The following is a 19,079-nucleotide window of genomic DNA, read 5'->3' as shown; positions in this document are numbered from 1 at the left end:
CTTTCAGGTCCTAAACGGCTCTTCAGGTTGTTTTTGCTTCTTTCATCCCTATATGACCAAATATTATGTAGAATTATGCCCAAAATGACTTAAAAGAAGGGGGAATAGAACTAAAAAATACCAAAATGAAACAGTAGTGAAAAGCTGAGAAAAAAAAGAAACAAAAGAGGAAAAAAGAAGGAAAAATCCAAAAAAAAGACAGAAAAAAAGAAAAGAAAGAAACAAAGGAAAAAGTAAATGTAAATAGATAACAAAAAGAAAAAAGTAACAGCTAGGAAAAAATAGAGATTTTTTTTTAAAGGAATTAAATAAATAGAAAAAAAACAGGGAAAAAGAAGAAAAAGTTTGTGTTGCATTCAAATAATTTCCAATTATACCAAGTCAATCTTGTTGCCAACATGGTACTTCCACTAAAAAATGTGATTAAATACAGTTCTGTATCGTGCAACCGACTAAATAAGCTCCCAAAATGTTGGTATTATGCGACAAAAGATACCAGGAAAAAAAGAAATGGAAATCTTTTTTTTTTGTAAAAACAAATGACATTTGAAGCCGTACAACCTTTGCAATAATACATTAATAATGCAATTTTTTTTGCATTTCCGGAAACTCGGCAAAATGTAACTTGATGTCAAGTTTTGGACATGTTTGATAATGACTTAGTTGCCACACTTGGGATTGCTGTTGATCACTGTTGTTTCAAGCGTTGCTCACCGACTTTGTGTGAACGCTCAGACCCGTGGAAAATTACAGGGAACATTGCTCCTGTGCATATATTAATGCCAGTTTAATTAATAAACTGCCTGTGCCAGATGAAAACAAGTGTTTTAATAGTTTCCTGTACTAGATTTTCCCCGCTAATTCTACCAAGATCACGAAACGCTGAGCAGTTTTGTCACTTTGTCTCCGCAGTTTATATTCTTCCTGGCGCTTTGTAGCACGGCACGTTAGAGGGACATCTAGTAGTCAAATATTACAGTGTCCTTTTAAGGTTTTCTGTTAAAAAATCTATTTTTTTTGCAGATGGGATATCATTAAATACACTAATAGTATCAGTATCACATTATCAATGACTACTCAATGTGGTAGATAGTGATGTACAAGAGCATCCCAGGATATTAAATTGAAAAATTTCAGAACATCAGTAACTGCTCGACACCTGGTCCATGTCAGCTGCTGGGGTACCATCAAAGAGCCGTGCCAGTCCAGCCTCCGTGAGCCAAGCTTCCTCTTGCTCACCCTCTGGAAAGAAAATAGACGACAAAGTCATAAAGCTCGCTGCGCTAATTCTTCCGTATCTGGAAAACAACAATAAAAATGCAGTAAGAGGAAGTTAGTAATCAGGAAGAACCCTGAAAAGTGGGTCAAAATAAAGGACGGATGTATCACCATCTGGAGGTTTCTGCTGCTCCTCATCATCGTTCCCCCCTTCGCCTCCCACCTTCTCGGCGGAGCAACTGATGTTCTCCACCTCCTTCCAGTAGTCGTCCATCTCCAGCTCATCCAGGGAGTCCTTGGAAAAGGTTTAACAATGCTTTAAAAGTAAAACAGGCTGTATATATTTCATCCATCCATTATCTGCACCGCTTATCCTCAGGTGGGTTTCTGGGTGCTGGAGTCCATCCCAACTATCTTTGGCCAATGGGCAGAGGACACCCTGAACTGGTTGCCAGCCAGTTGCCGGGCATGCAGAACAGACAACTAACTTACTCAGTCAAACCAAGGGACAATTTAGACCAGCAAATTAACCTGAAATGCATATTTTTAGAATGTGGGAGGAAACCAGAATGCCCGGAGGAAACCAACGCAAGCACAGGGAGAACATGCAACTCTGCACTGGAGGATTCGATCCTATGACCTCAGAACTGTGCCGAGGACGCGCTAAGCACTCAGAAACTGTACATACTGTATTTCATTTTTCCCATTTTCTCAGATAATGTGCTTTCTCTGTTACATGTTTAGTGTGCGCCACACAGTGATGCTCACTGGAACCATTTTGATCTCTCACAGCACCTAGTTGAGAAATCACCGTACAGTGGAACCTGGGTTTTCGAACGCCTCTCAGTTCGGACAAATCGGTGTTCGGCCCAAAATTTCGAGAAATTCTTGCTTTGCTGTTCGGTCAAAAAATCGGAGTTCGAACGCCGGTACGCTAGGGTGCGATGCTGAGCGGCGTACGGGTGTTTTAGCCCCTAATTATGCCTCCGAAGAAGGTCGGTGCAAGCAGGACAGGTGAAAAAAGACAAGTTGTTCGTACAACTATGGCCTTTAAGAAAGACATAATAGCTAAATATGAAAGAGGTGTACGAATTTCCGATCTTGCTAGTGAATACAGCATGGCTAAATCTACTATAAGTACGATAGTAAAGAATAAGGAGGCTGTGAAAATTGAGTGATGCGGCTAAGGAAGTTAGCACTATAAGCAAGCAACTGCCGCAAGTTTTGGAAGAGGTTGAAAAACTTTTGATGATTTTTCTCTCCCCACCTTCCACCACAAAGGTAAGAAATCCTATTTATAATCCTTTTTTTTATTTTTACACGTTCATGTTAGCTAACGCGAACGTACGATTAGCCTGGGTTAGCTTCATGTTTACGTTCATGGTAAACATTCAGGGTGTTGGAACGGATTAAAACGATTTTACATTACTTTTAATGGGAAAAATGATTTCGGTGATTGAACAAATTCTGTTCCAAGTTCTGGAACGGATTATGGTCGAGAACCGAGGTTCCACTGTACTTGATTACAGTATCGAGTTCTCCAGAGGAACATTCGATGTTTATGATTTTGGTTGAGTAAAGTTGTACAATTTGGCTGATAAAATAAGGTCTTCAGTTTTGGTTTTGCAAAAAATAATAATAATGATAATAAAACAATTATATACATTGTTTTGATAGTAAAAAAAAACATGTAAAATATGTTTTCCTCTGAAATAATTATTATGTATGATACAAGGTAATACATTTACACAATGCAGTTAGCCACACATGAGATCTATCCATTTATTAAATAGGGCTGCAGCTATAAAATAGTTTGCTATTTCTTTGTACATTAGAATAACAATACAATAATAACAATAAGTTATACAATACAAGTGAAAAAAACCCACATCTCATTTAAAAACGAGCAGCCAACAGGTTTCACTAGAGCCTTAAAAAAAAAAAAAAAAGAAAAAAAAAAAGCTTTTTTGGAAAAAAATAAAAATAAATAAATAAAAAAACAGAAAATACATATAAGCGCTGTTGAAATAAATTCATACCCCCCTGGCATTTCTTGTTTCTTTTACATGTAATTATTATAACTACGATTTATTTCCCACCTGTAATGGTGCACCTTCTTTGATTAAGGGCTATAAAGAAATAATTACAACTTGACTTGACCAAGATTGGGGAAACGAACTGAAGGATGCTAACCATTAATGCTAGAAGTTGCATTCACTGGCAGCAAATACTAGCAGTTATGTCAAGGCAGGCGTGTCAAACATACGAGTCGTGGGCCTCATGCGGCCATAGTATGATTAAATCTGGCCCACTATAAATGCTGGGTAAGCGAAAAAAGATGTGAGTCTCTGAGTCATTTCTGTCAAAAGTGATGCCTTTTTTAAAATTTTTGTAAATGCAAATCAAAAGCTCTCTCTGGTCGCTACTGGGCACTGTTGGCTGTGCATAGCATGGTGAGTTGATTCAGGTGTAAAAGTGCTTTCACTAACCAGTTCACACATTCAATGCCAAACATGAAAATCTTTCTTTATCATTGTTTGTGTTTAGATCCCTTGTCATCCGTAATTATAATATGTAGGGTAGTTTACTAATGTAGGCTGAATGATAAAGCACGGTACTGAAAAACCTGGAGTTTACATTATTTTACTGATCCAGCCCGGCTGAGAACAGAAAGTTTGGAATCGGCCCCAGAGCCAAACTGAGTTTGACATTCATGTTTTTAGAATGCTAGCCTTGGCCATAGGAGTATTGTTGGGGAGTTTAGCTGCCTGTGCTAGCGACCGCCTGAGATGCCATCTGTTAATGTTTTGGAATTGCTAGCGACCGATGCTAACATTTGTGTCCGCAGCATTAATAACTAAAAATGTTAGCAGGCTGGCAAATGCTATGAAATTCTTACATATTGCCCCCAATCTGTAGCCATGCAGTGGTAGCAGGACTAAAGCTGGAAGTACAGAAAGATTCAATGTTATAAACCTGGGAGTTGCATCGTTGACATGGCGGCCGTAGCCTGGTGTTGGGGCTTGAGCCAGGATTGGAGCAGACGGAGGGCCTGGGCCTCTGGCTCTCGGCACTTGGGTTTTCCCCAGGAACCGCGTTGTGGTTCTGCTGAACACTGTAGTGGCCCGTCCTACGGCTGTAAGACACAAACGCACAAAGTCGTAAAATTATAGTTTAGCAACATTTCACAGCTACGCAATTAATCCCAATTAATTAAACTTTACATCTAGTTCAAAAGCCCAGTTATGCCAACATATTCCTGCAAGGCATTGTTCTTTAATGATATGGATGAATGAAAAATAAGAAAATACCTCCATGAAACCAGTTAACCTGTAACGTAAGCAATCCACTTGCAATAAACTGCAATCTATGATTAGTAGGAAGCAAGAATGCCCAAAATGATTTGTTAGACTGTGCCTCTTCAAAAAAGGATATTATTTAACTCAAACGCTTTTCTAAACCTGAATGCTACATTTGTTAATTAGGCCAGATAGCTCCCAGTTGGATATGCATTTCTAAAATAGCAACCTATGTTATTACTATGTTGTTACTATGTTATTACCAGGTTGATCATTAAATTGGAGACTCAGAGGACTCAGTCAATCACTAAAACATAATTTATTTAAAAATTAGTGTCTAAAATAACGTCTGCCCGGACGCCCGGGGCATGCATACTTTACGTCGGGCGTACAACTTACACAACGTCTCTGCCTAGGTGGCCGACAACTTTTTCAAGAAAGAAAAAAAAAAAATCTTTCGCTTTAATTTTATTTTCAAATCAAACGCTTGCTTTATTCCGATTTCCAAATCTTCATTCGGTTTGGAAATTTCGGAATTCGTTCGACAATTTGCAGACTCGGCAGCCAATCAGAAGCCTGCATGGAATAACTTGGTGCTTCCTGGCTTCCAGAGAGTTATAAGGTTGTGAATTTGTATATAATTTTCCAAAGTAGACAGAGAACACAAAAAAAGTGGATAAGTGGTTAGGAATCAAGCCAAAACCTCAGCCCCAGAAATAACATTACATGAATGAAGATCAGTCAATACAGGTACATAATGATGGCAGATGGAAAACAGCGATGTCATATACATGCAATGAATGTTATAAGTAGATTTATCTCATCTCATCTCATCAGCCGTACCGCTTATCCTCATTAGGGTCGCGGGGGAGGCTGGAGCCCATCCCAGCCATCTCCGGGCAGTGGGCAGGGGACACCCTGAACTGGTTGCCAGCCAATCGCAGGGCACACAGGGACAGACAACTCATTCGCTCATTCACACCTAGGGACAACTTGGACCAGCCAATTCACCTGAAATGCATGTTTTTGGAACGTGGGAGGAAACCGGAGTGCCCGGAGGAAACCCACGCAAGCACGGGGAGAACATACAAACTCCGCACAGGAAGTCTGGAGCTGGATTTGAACCCACGACAGGTTCCCATGACATGAACTGCGCCGCCGTGCTGCCCAAGTAGATTTATAATAAACTTAATTTTAAAGTGTTGTTCTGTTATATATTCTGATTATCAATCCTTAATTCTTTGCAATAATGTTTTTTTTTTTTTGTAGCAGAACCGTGAAAAGTAAACTGCATTATAGTGAGGGATGCCTGTAAACTGGTGGAGTAAACTATGCAAGAATCCTAATGTTTGATAACAATCTTATCTTAATTATGTTCATTTTGTACCTACAGTTGAACCTAGAGCGACAGTCATGCCCACCATGCACGTTTGCGCTTCTCCAGCCTACGACAGTTTTACGCTTTTACTGATCTGTTATCCCCTCCCAATACCTCACATAATTTCAACAATACCGCATATTCTGACCCTTAAGGCCCCGCTAGCTCTCCACTGACGCGCTCATCAACAAGGAATTACAAAAATGCTTCATGTGAGATTTGTTGACCGGGAAAGTACTTCCACCTGGCGAGCGGCACATGAGCAAACAGTGGGAGTTAATCATTGAACTTGGTCAAAAGCTCAAGCAAAAATAGATGAAGAAATGTTTGACAGGACCATAAATCGGACATTAACATACTTACAAGAAGGCGTAAACACACGTGCGCGTTTGTACACTGGTGAGTCAATTCAAGCTCCGCAAGGAAAATCTAAACAGCCTGCAACAACAGTAGCCAGCATTATATCAAGAAAAAAAATACAGTATCACATCATATTAAAGGGACTGGCCAAATGTAGTGAGTATATACGTTTGGGATGTTTATTAGACACTACCACAGTGTTCATTTTACCTCTAAAAAGTGATGGGGACTCGCATGCTCAAAAATCTATGGGTCCCAAAAGAGATCTACGGGTCCCCAAAATTTAGTGTTATCGAGGTTGAAATTGTAAATCGGCGACAAATATTTAATATAAATCTATACAGTATATTCATTAAGTTTTAATCATCACAGATTATTGGTAATACAAATCAGTTATCACTTCAAGATTTTTCAGTTCACATCAATATTGTACATTATACAAAATAATATTGCTGAAATATTTGTCTATATATTCATTCAGTTTTAATCATCACAGGTAATTGGTAAAACAAAGCAGTTATCACTTCAGATTTTTCACTTCATATATTCTTCGTGGTTTGCTGTCCCGCCACAGTTGTAATGCCTTCTTAAGGTCTAATCCATTATCATCCTCCTCATAGCGTAACCAGGAATATAATTTAGTCCATTTTGGCTGAAAAGTCCTTTTCTTGCTAGGAGTATTCTTTTGTTTTTCTTTTGTCGAATCGTTCGCTTCAACACACGTGTTTTCCTTGCCTCCGCGATCTTCCAAAGAATTTCGCCGCCGTTTTTTTGTGCCGGAATTATTGCCGTTATCACTTACTGCATTACGTAAGACTTATTATTGACACTGAAGAAATTACCAATTTTGTGTTGATTTTCACCTAATACTGTTTTTTTCGGAGGCATACTTCTCTTTCACTCGACAACAACCACCACAACAATGACGTTATCTCGGAGCAACGAGATCTCGTTTGCCGAGATTGGCGTGCAGACGAAATCTCGAACCGCGAGACCAAAACAACAATGGCGTATCTGCCTGACGACAAGTTGAGTGCAATAAATCTTTGTTAAAAAAAAAAAAGTATCGGGTAGTAATGACAATTAAGTGTCAAAAAAGTTGAGTCCCGGGGACGCACGTTCATTTGACACGATGCGTCCCCAGCAAAAATAATGCTGCTAGGACGCAGGGACGCGGGCAAACAAGAACACTGGGTACTACCAGGTAGAGCTACAACGAGTAATCTATTAATCAACAACCAGGGGAGGCAGGAGATGCTGTGCCTCACTTGTCATCATGAGAATATACATCTTAAAATACATTAGATGGTTATATTTAGTCAATGTTTAAGTTTCTATCTTAGTTAAATTTACTCTTTTTTTTTAAAAAAATGGTAAATTTTGAGCTATGTATGTGTATACTGGTGCCAAATCCCCCTAGTGGTAGGTAGCTAGAGTCAAGAACACGTTCACACTCCTGATTCTCTGAGAGATTGATACAGGAGGGGATTCCCAGCCCCCTTGCTCAACCCAACCATTGTGTTGTAACACCTGTCGTTTGGAGTCATTAGTTGACCAAACCCACCAATTCCAACCCTTCATGCAGAGTGCCAAGCAGGAAGATGAGTACAAATGTTCTAGATCTTTGGTATGACTCGAACCAGGAACCCCCTAGTCTCAGGGCGGGCACCCTTCTCCCATGGCCACTGAGATGGTTGTGTATAATGAATATTATTAATACCATAAGTATGTAACGTATTACTGTGCTGAGTATCAGTAGATGCAAAGTGAGGCACGCAATTCCCTTGCATCATGGCAGAGGGTGATAGTGAGACCAAGGATTTTGATAAAGCACATAACTTAGCACCAAACTATAGAATTTGTATTGGTGTTGACAAGCCGACAAAGTCAAGCTATCAAATAACTATTTTCTCATGGCATTGACTCGCAATGGAGGATTATTGAATAGGATTAGTGAGGATTATTGATGCTTTTATTTAAAATGAGCAGCGGATAGACTTCATTCACTATTTACTGTAAATAGACCCTTCTTTTAATGCTAGTTTATATATTGCTTTCATGTCATGCCTATCAAATGATGAATACGATGCATGTTCATTTATTAGTAAATTTGACTGTGCCTCACCTAAATAGGAAGCAGACCTAGATTTCCGCCATCATGCTGCTAGGGTACCCAAAAACTTCAAAAAGGCTGGGCAAAAAAGTAAAATGGTGTAATATGGGGCAGCACGGCAGCGCAGTGATTAGCGGGTGTGCGGCAGAGTTCTGAGGTCATGGGATCAAACCTTCCTGTGTGGAGTTTGCATGTTCTCCCTGTGCGTGCGTGGGTTTCCTCCGGGTACTCCGGTTTCCTCCCACATTCCAAAAACATGCATGCCAGGTTAATTGGCCAGTCCAAATTGTCCCTAGGTGTGAATGAGCGAGTGAGTTGTCCGTCTCTGTGTGCCCTGCGTCTGGCTGGAATCCAGTTCACTGATCGAAGATAGCAGAGATGAGCTCCAGCACTCCCGCGTCCCTACTGATGATAACCAGTGCAGATGATGGATGGATGGTGTAATTTAGTCACTTTCTTTAGTTTGTGTTCTTTCTTGCACTTTTATCTCTGATTTCTACACTACACTATACAACAACATGCAGTGGTAAAAAAAACAACATACCATCTCATTAATTGAATAATCTTTTGTTGTAGCCGTCCTACCTAGTGGACATAGTTTAAGTCAGTCCGTTCGGGATAGATTGATGGAATGCTTAGGTGCGTAAATTGTAACCCACCAAGTTAAGCATGCATTCAATGTACTTATTGATTTTAGTCTCTTGCTGTATGGCCAGTTCATGGTTTCATCTATGTCATTTGACTAGAAGCCCTTTTAGAAAAGTAGATTCCTTTTCTGTGATATCAAAGACTTTGTCTAATGGGTGTGTTTTTGTAGTCAATTCAAGTCAAGTCATGTTTATTTGTGAGGCCCTTAATCACAAAGAGTCTAAAAGGCTGCACAGACCACGGATTATTGCAAAACACAGACTATTAATACACCATCTCCTGATCTAAAACCTACATGAGGGCAAGGAAAAACTCAAAAACCTTAGTCATGTCAAGTTATGTTTATTTTTGACGCTCTTAATCACAAAGAGTCTCAAAGGGCTGCACAGACCACAGATTATAGCAAACTACAGACTTTTAATACACCACCCCCTAATCTAAAACCTACATGAGGGCAAGGAAAAACTAAAAAACCTCAACATGAGGAAAATGAAGAAACCTTAAGATGGGTTGTAGGTGCTTACTTTTTAGCCACGGCTAAAAGCTGTCATTGGACAGCCTCTTAATTAAATTTACATTTTCCCAAGATCCAAAATAAACGTCTCTGAAATACCTGACTGAAATCACATCACCGTTTTAATAGTTCCATTGTTGTGGTCATGCGATGTTGCCACATAAGGAAAAAGCTAAATTAATAAAAAAGACAATTGATCAATTTTACTTAATGTTTTTATTGAAACAAATAAAAATCTTATTGTGTTCACATTTTTAAGACTTTTGAAAATTGAATATAAAAATGTTGATGCCTCATTTTTAGAATGATGAATTCAATACCTTTTAAGGCTTTTCAAGAATCCGCGGGAACCCAGTTTATCATGGACGGTGTTCGAATGCCGTCATTTGATGCCCACGTGACAATTCCATCAAAACCACGCTGTGCTTGTAAGAGACATCATGTATTCATTCCTTATTTACTTGGTTTTATTGCCCATTAAAAGGGAAGGCAGTGTTATGGTCCATTCATGCAACACTACACACTTGTTATTAATGACGTGATGGTCACAGACAATAGGGCCTCTTTCCCAATACAGAACATTGCCTCCTTGTTATTTACGAGTATCTGATGCTAACGGTACACACACGTTTTGTAAAGAATATAACTGGGCTCACTTATGGGATACTTTCTAATGTGATAGAAGAATTTGTTTTAAGAATACTCTGTGTGTGTGTGTTGCCACCATTCATATGCAACAGGTGTCAGCTGTCCTCCCTTAGAAGACAGACTGTCTATTTTTTTCTTTCTTTAAGACAGAAGTGCACACATAATGTGGTCTTAGAAAATAAGATCCAATTAGAGTTGCTACTGTCCAAGATAGCAACAAAATTGTGCTCAAAGAAGAAGCTATCATGGATATTTTTACATGAAAGCAAACTGATTGGAAACTGAGTCTTGCCAGTGTTCCGATTATGTAATGCCATGTAAACTTGCAAAATAATCTGATTGAGGTCTTAGTCTGACAGAGTATTCTGATTGTAACGGTTGGGAAAGGCTAGTACAGGGGTCGGGAACCTATGGCTCGCGAGCCATATATGGCTCTTTCTACGAGTATCTGTGGCTCAGAGACAGATTTGATTGCATGCAAAATTTCTCCATCTTGTCCAAAACTTGCTTCGTCTATCCTATTATGTTACACGCAAAGCCAAACCGAAACTTGCTGGCGGACAATTACTTCGCAGTATATATATGGCACGTTTTTCACTACAATTTACAGTCAAGGTGTCACACAAAAAAATGGGGGAAAAAAAAAATTCGTTTTAGCTGTACAACGCTAAAGAATCCTTTATATAAAAGTTCACTATGTAATCTGTGTTCAGTGTTCAGATACCTTATGATGAATCCACAGAACTGTAAATACGCCAAAACACCGGAAGAGAACTTAGTCATTTGATTGGGTGAGTGGGAGGGATGGGTGGAGCTATGCAAAAAGTACAAGCACTCCTTCCCATCTCTCGCCAAAGGTAAGCACATAAGGCTCCCTATTCTCAGAATGTTGTGACGTTTTTACAAAATAAATGCTTGCATCTGGTTTTAAAACCAATAAGTATGATAAAAAAGGGTCAAAAGGAGTGTAACCGATCTTGAGTCATTGCAAGAAAGAGACAAGCTTAAAGTGGTATGTTTGTTGATTTTGGGACAGGGGCTCTGGCATTATTCTCTTTTCATAATTTTTATCAAATCATCAAAAATAAATGTGCTGAAGACTAAGCTTTTGTCTGGGGCGCGGGTTTAGCAATTTAGTAAATTTGTCTCATAATATATGGTGTGGCTCTTTCCCAAAATAAAATTAATATTTTTTGCTTTTATGGCTCTTTGAGTCAAAAAGGTTCCCAACGCCTGGGCTAGTACATGCATTCGAGGAATCCAATTACTGGTGTGCATGCATAGTATTTCCTGTTCTGGGATATTTTTATGCCCCAGAACACAGTGAAAATTGTAGTACAGACATGAATTAGAAATGCAAACGCTGGCTTGCTCGCCACATGGATTCTTTCGTACATTGCATTTTATTTTCTGCCCCCACGGCAAAAATGCCACATAATGTGGCAACCCAGGGAATCAATCGGGAAAACCCCCATCCAAGCGACCAAGGGTTTAACAAAGATTTATTAAGAACCAAAACGTTCAGGGGACATGGGGGAGAGGGTCCAAAAATGAATTTTTCCAAAACAGAGGTGGATTTACTGTGGTTGGCTGAGCCTTTGTTAAGTGGTTACACACTGGCCCTTTAGTCTCTCACTCCTGGGGCGAGGAGGACACCTTGGGCAGAGAGGGTGAACAGTTAGTAACAAAAATCAAGAAATTCTTCAAATGGTCCCAAAAGCCAGGGTTCTGCCTCTTCTTTGGCCAAGACAAAAGGAAGTTCCTCTTCTTACTTCAAAAAGGATTCCGCCACTGGCCGCCCACCCAAGAGGTGTGGAAGGATTGGCGCATTTGTTTCACCAGGTTGGTCATCACTCCTCGTCTTTTTGGAAAGCAGCGCTTAAATGCTCCCCCATAGGATTGGCCTCAGGTCTGACCACACCTAGGATCTTATTGATTGGGAAGTAGCGGTAATTCATGACCTCACCCAATAGAAAGGGTTGTGTCCGTCCGCCTATTGCGAACTGCCCTTTCGGACGGGTGGGTTCTTGGGTTGCCACCATCTCACCCACCAACTCCAGACCATGGCCTAAGCGACTGACCACAGGCAATCGTCTTGTCGGGAGAGGGCGTACGCGTTCCCATGGGCCTTCCCTGCTCTGTGTTCCGCCATTAAACAAAAGTCCTAAAGGTCCAGGAATTACCAGGTAACACGAGCGGTGTTATCCTTGGCTCAGGTCATCCACTTCAGGGGGGCCATGGTCCATGATGAGGGTGAAGTTACAATCCAGCAGACGATATTTCAACTCATTTAGTGCCGATTTAATGGTCAAGCATTCTTTATCGCAGAGTAATTACTCTCATGCGTGTGCAACTTACGGCTGATGTACATGACAATGTGTTTTTCTCCATTCCCAACTTTGGACAGCAAAGCGCCGAGGCCGGTCTCTGAAGCATCGGCCTTTTTGAAGTGAGGAGAGATGACAATGGGACTGTCACACGTGGCTTGTTGTAGGAGTCGTGAAGGATTCCTCTTATTCTGGGATCCAGGTAACATGATGTGGTAGGTTCTTCTTGGTTATTTCATTGAGGGGTGCTGAAAGTGAAGCTATGTTGGGCACAAAATGTCTGTAGTAACAAATTAAACTGAGGAAGGTTTTCACTGGTTTTTATCGTGGCAGGCCAGGGCCAATTCAAAATGGTTTCAATCTTTTTTAGGCTGGGGCTTTATGTTTCCGCAAATGATCCTGTAGCCCAGGTAGTCAGTCTGCTTCATTCAGACGCAATCGACATAGTTGGACGGGTTCTCTCCGACCAAGTTGTCTTACTTTGTAGTTTACAGTTACATTTTGATAGAATTTATTATGAGTTTTTTTTTTGGTAATAAAAAAGTACCCCAATTTGGGGTGTAGGGTTGGTGGAGAGAAGGTCACCGACTGCATCCCTCATCATTATTCAGCTTATTTAAATCATTCCGATTCCATTACTTGCAAAAGTTATTTTTAACAAAAAATAAGAATTGACTTCCTGAAAAATCAGGATGTCTGCAATTTTGTGCCTGCCTGTCAACCATTTCGGGAGGAAACTGACCACAAAAATAGGCGAATGCGCGCACATACATTCACACTGTTGTTGGTGGCAGGACAATGGCAGGCCGTAACGTGATGCCGCATTTTTTCCCTCTGCTGGTTAGTTCGGACAAGCTATCTGCAGCACATGCATGTACAATACTACGACTAGCTTTGATGTTTATTATTTACAAAAATATAATTACGCCTCCCTGTGTTAGGTAGCAAAATTATTGTCTGGTTTCATTCAAAATGAGGAGATGTTGCATATGAAAAGCAAGTTGTTCTCTAGAGTTGTAAAGCATGATAACAATTAGGCTCATGGTGATCTACAACTTGGGACAGTGTGTCAACAGACTGAAAGCAGGTGTGGTCATGTGTCACCATTTGGACTTTCGCTCTGCCTATACTGCACTAAAGTCCTACACAAACGTACAAATCGAGCTATTGATGCCTGCATTACCATAAAACAAAGCGTTTACAAACAACCGTGATGCTTGTTTCGACACAATGTAGTTCTTGCGTGACAAACTGGCAGATTTGGGCCAAAAAAGGAGCGTGTGTGTGGATGTGTGTGTTCCTCTTTACTGGGAGCGTCATCATGTGATGCTGACAATGAGCCGTGACAACAACAAAGACAAAAGCAGAACACATGCATGCATTCATGAAGTGATGGAGGAACAGGAAGAAACCCTTTTATGGCTGTGTACATATGTGTTGGCTTATGTCCACACTAAATAATTTTCTTTCCTATTTAAGGGTTCCTACATCTTTATCAATGTCAAATTCAATCACTTTTTAAGGACTTTCAAAGCCAATTTTCCAATTTCTTTAATGCCGTTAAGATGAGAAATCCAATGTGAATCAATCCATAGCCCCGTTGAAGTCACTGAGTGATTGTTGTGGGAAAGAGCCAGAAGATTTTATACATCCTAAAACAAATATTGAACTAGCAGCTATCATTTACTGAATGAGACATAGAAAATGAAACCGAGTTTCTGTGCCCGATTTCATTAATATTTGCTGGTGTCTCTGTTTGGTAGCAAATTTTCTAGTTTCTTACTGAGGGCACTCGATGGCGTAAAACTGTACGGAATGGAAAGTTAATTCTTTAAAGTGTAACTCATGTGTGAACTTAAGTGTGTCAGTGTCAGTTTAGGGCAGATTTGTTGAATTTTTCTCCATTTGATGCGCGGTGAAACGAGTCAGACTGTTGAAGAAAATGGCAACAATTTCATGCATCTACAAGCACTTCACACAAAATACTCACTTTTCAAATCTTCATAACACAACATTAAAATTCAAGCACCTGTACGAATACTTTTTTGTAGTTGTATGCATGATAATGCTCAATAAGTCAAAGTAGTGGTTGTTTGGAGGTTTATTGTAATATCTTGTTTCTGTATCAACAAAACGCTCAGCTATAAAATTAAGGGAAAAAATGTAAACAAGTATTGCTTCTTGTTCAGTTTTGCAGAGAAATGTTGCTTATTGAAATATTTTCCTTTTATCGTTTATTTCAAGAAATATTTTTTACCAAAATAATACTTCATACAAGAAAAATGATTTCCTAATTGTTATATCAGATAATTTTGCATTTACAGTATTTGACTAATAAAAAGAAATACTACGAGTACCAAGTTTTCACTGACTATAAATGGATTATATGGTGCTCCTTCAAAAATTGTCTCTTGTGAAGTGTTTTTATATACAAAGCGCGCAAAATTAAAACTACTGTTAAAGGTTGGGTTGGAAAAAAAAATAACCTAATTGAACATATACTAATAACAAAATCTGGTTTCCCCACTAAAATGAATACATTCATTCATAAATAATTACCTTAAGTAGTAGCATTTGATGGTAATTTTGCATTTACAATTGTATTTACCATATTTTCCGGTCTATCAGGAGCACTGGATTATAAGGCACACTGCAGACCATTTACCATTTTGAATATGAGGTTGGGCTTTTAGGTGCACCTTCTAGTAAAGAAAATATGGTAATACTTCCATTTTGTTTAACCATTGCATTATAAAGTATTGCATTTTAATTGTGAAAATTATTGTTTTAACTTTATTCATTTTTGGGGCAAAAAAAGAAAAAATGTAATGAGAAAAATAATTTGCTGACAAGGGGGCAATAATATGTCTATCTGTAGAACAAAACTATATTGACAAATATTTTAAAATAGTTTTAAAAAGGTGACATTGTGTATTTATAAAAATCAAATATAACTGAAATTATGAAATAATGTCCTTAACGTTTTTAAAAGATTTTACCATAAATGCTTGTTTTCAAAGATATTAAAATAATAACAATTGTCTTTATCATTGATACAGACATAGTGAACATGTTTACGATATTAGACACGTAATAAAGACTCAAAAGAGACAAAAAAGATAAAAGGGATACGAGGGTATCATAAGAACAATGTCAGAATGAATGCAAAAAATGTCAGGATGAAGAAAAATAATTTCTGGATTTAAACAAAAGTGTCAGGATAAAGAAAACCAATGTCATGATAAAATACAATTTCAAGACGAGGAAGAAGCATCAGGATGTATCAGAGCATGAGGGGTTTCAACAAAATCAACTCCAAAGAACTGAAATGAGTGTGCTATTTAAAACAAGTCCTTTTAAATGGTTTTCTGACAGCACGTCAAGCATCTGTAGCCTGTTACTCATTTAACAGATGACCTTAGACCCGGCCTACTTGGGATAATTGGGACTCACTCACCGGGCACTTCATTAGGGACAGATAGAGACATGGTTGCACTATAATATTAAACTCATGGAGCGTGCAACGAGCATACAATGCATATTTAGCCATCTGAATCCAAAGTCTCCAAAAAGGAGCACAAAGGCTTCTATGTAACAAAGTTGCTGATGAGGAAAGATCAAAGGAAATGCGTAGCCTGAGGCAATGGCGGGGAAATGGCATCTGTTGCTTTGCAGCTTTTAACAAGTTCTTATTATGCTGAAGTTCTGCACGCAAGAAACGCAAATAAAAAAAGTCCGACCTGGTGGCTTGTGGGTCTTGCTCCTGAGTTGGAGGACACGCGATAGACAATCCAGTCTGGGCCATGAGCTCCGCGTTGCTGTGGTAACCCGTCAAGACCACTCCGTGCGAATCCTGCTGCCGACTCATGTTTCCCTCCTGCGCCGCTTTTCGGATCTAATTTTCAAACAAGTACCTACATTGCCGAAGTGGACGTCGGTGGCTTCATTCTACCGACGCCTGTTATGCTTAGAAGTTTTCTTTCTCGTCAGCGTCTTTCAAGAGAATAAAAGTGTGTCATCGAGACGTGGAGGGGACGTCACTGAACTCGGGGCTGGATCGCCGGCGTGGCGCGATTGGCTGGAAACCCAATAAGCAATTTTGAAAGGCCGTGGCGACCCCTGCAGGCCACAGTGGAAAACAACTAAGTTACCGTGGTATTGTTTATGTTTAAATCATCGGATAATGCATTAAAACATGACAACATACTTTAGAGAGTATGTTACACGTATTTAGTTGATTTTTTTTAATTATAAAAAATAATAATCTGACTGCTTTCGAGAAAGTTTTCGCCTTGTTCTTCCAAGATCTACTTCCGCCACAAAGGCTTCATGTCCAATAAACGTTCGGGAAAGAAACATGTGGTTTGGAGTGACGCGTTTACTGGACCTCGGATTTCATGCAGGCGACGAACCCCGAAGTTAGTTAATTTTCTAAAAATGTTTTATTTAAAATGCATTTACTTCATGTATATTTAATCTTTAACTCAATGAAATTTAAAAAAAAAAGATTTTTTTTTAACCCAAGCACCCCCAAAAATTATAGCATTTTAAAAAATATCTTCCTTTTTAATAGACAGGATAGGCTTAAATATAATGAAAAACGCTAGAAAAAGGAAACCAAAACAAAAATGTGAACTACACAACGTCGAAAATACTCCACTGCCTTGAAATGATTGAGTCTATTTGATTCCCAGCACCGCATCGTAGTATTTCTGCAGTAGTAGTAGTATCCTGAAAGGGGGATTAACACTTGTGAGGTCCCTTCTCAAGGTTTCTCTTTTTCCTCACGCTGAGGTTTTGAGTTGTTCCTTGTTGGTTTAAGATCAGGTAATTGTGTCATTGTAATCCTGTGCAGTCCTTTGAGACATTTTTGTGATTAAGGGCTATATAAATAAATTTGACCTGACTAGTATTTTTGCAGTATTTTCTATCATAGAATTTTTGTAATATTTCTGTAGTATTTCTGCAGTCAGATTTTTATAGTATTTTTATAGTATTGGGTGTTTGGTTGTATCCCTTAACCAACAGGGTCGTTGGGGCACCATTTCCTGTGGTGTGTCATGGACAAAGTACAGCCTGGTGGCGCTCATCCCTCTCCAGGCAAAAATATGTATATATATATTTTAGTATTTACAGTTTTGGGTTCTTTTTTAGTACGGAGATGGATGTATGGACCATTTCAACATAATTAGGGCAGCTACAACATAATATCGCTCCCTCCAAAATATTCTTGGAAATAAATTCCAATATTAAAAAAAAAAATTCAAAGGGGCATTTTTTTGTCATTTAACGCCTCAAGTTTCTGAGGTAATTAATACATCAAAAACAAGTATATTTGAAGAGTAAGCAAAAATACATAATGACACGATCATTCATTCATCATCTGCACCGCTTATCCTCAGTAGGGTCGCAGGGGTGCTGGAGCCCATCCCAGCTATCTTCGGGCAGTGGGCAGGGGACACCCTGAACTGGTTGCCAGCCAGTCGCAGGTCACACAGAGACAGACCCACTTGCTCATTCACACTCGGGGACCATCTGGTTAGGCCAATTAACCTGACATGTTTTTGAATTGTGGGAGGAAACCAGAGTGCCCGGAGGAAACCCATGCGAGCACAGAGAGAACATACAAACTCCACACAGGAGGGTTCGATCTCATGACCTCAGAACTGTGCCGCACACGCGCTAACCACTGCGCCGCCATGCTGCCCATGACACCATCGTATAAACGTTTTTTTAAATTCCCATATGTCGAGAAAGTTGCTTCTCACCTAGAAATGACATGATTGTCCGCACTCTTGGGTACCCCCAAAAACCTTGCTGGGTAAAGAAATGAGAAATATTGTGTGTTTTGGTCACTTTGAGTCTCTGTAGTTTGTATTCTTTCTCATGCATTGTAACACCTGTTTTAAGTTGCACAAGTATTGCACAGTGTCCTTATAGCTATAACTTTTTTTCCAGGATATTATGATATTACTCCCCACTAAAACTGTACCAAATTCAATGAAGATGGATCAACAGACTAAGAATGAACCTAAGCAAAACTTAGTCACACCAGAAAATTGTGTTTTTTCTGAAAATGAGTGAACCAGAACCTATAATGGCACATCAAAGGTTAGTTTTTATATTTCATATGAAGCTGGGGCCTCTATCAAATATTTGGGTACAAGCTTTATTATTCCTTCCAGGTAAATGTAAAGAGAAAATGAACAGTCCAATGAGTATCTTCAACAGTTGTACACAAGGAGATGGAAAGTAAAGAGTCTTACCTGAGATGAAGGTAGAAAGCCAATCTGGGTACCATGTTGTCGTCGTCTTCCTCACCGAAGACGATATTCTCACCATGTGCTCCAGGATGATGTCAACACACGCACACATTCGCAAGTCGATTAGCCGGAGAGGTCAATCAGATTGTCCTGCTTCTTGCCCCTCCTCCCTTTACTGATCCCTCTCTCGGTGCTTTCAACTTTCCACTCTTTGCTCACTCCCATCTTTACGCGGCCATTAGCGGCGTGTTAAGTGAATTGCACTAAGAGCTGTCCAACTCTGGTCTGATCTTTGGGTGGAACAAAAAGAA

At 39.4% G+C, this 19,079-nt stretch overlaps 1 protein-coding gene across 4 annotated transcripts in view; it reads right to left on the bottom strand.

The window, feature by feature from the left end:
* The window catches only part of arhgap18 (Rho GTPase activating protein 18), a 43,049-nt gene extending 24,136 nt beyond the window's left edge, over positions 1-18,913 (bottom strand). For 2 of the 4 annotated variants that reach the window (XM_088325215.1, XM_088325216.1), the window contains exons 1-4: positions 16,246-16,581; positions 4,195-4,354; positions 1,390-1,513; positions 1,160-1,242 (exon numbers count right to left, since the gene is read on the bottom strand). In XM_088325215.1, the coding sequence (XP_088181341.1) occupies positions 1,160-1,242; positions 1,390-1,513; positions 4,195-4,354; positions 16,246-16,373 (495 nt within the window). In that variant the 5' untranslated portion in view covers positions 16,374-16,581. Of the gene's footprint in view, positions 1-1,159; positions 1,299-1,389; positions 1,514-4,194; positions 4,355-16,245; positions 16,582-18,771 lie in introns of those variants that run through there. The other 2 variants (XM_088325217.1, XM_088325218.1) reach the window with 2 other exon arrangements.
* Positions 18,914-19,079: the final 166 nt, after the last annotated feature.

Source organism: Urocampus carinirostris, chromosome 20 (genome assembly GCF_059441175.1).
Source record: "Urocampus carinirostris isolate Australia breed hairy pipefish chromosome 20, RoL_Ucar_1.0, whole genome shotgun sequence".
NCBI lineage: Eukaryota > Metazoa > Chordata > Actinopteri > Syngnathiformes > Syngnathidae > Urocampus > Urocampus carinirostris.
Note: the sequence above shows the minus strand (reverse complement) of the source record. Positions and strands in the feature narration are given on the sequence as shown.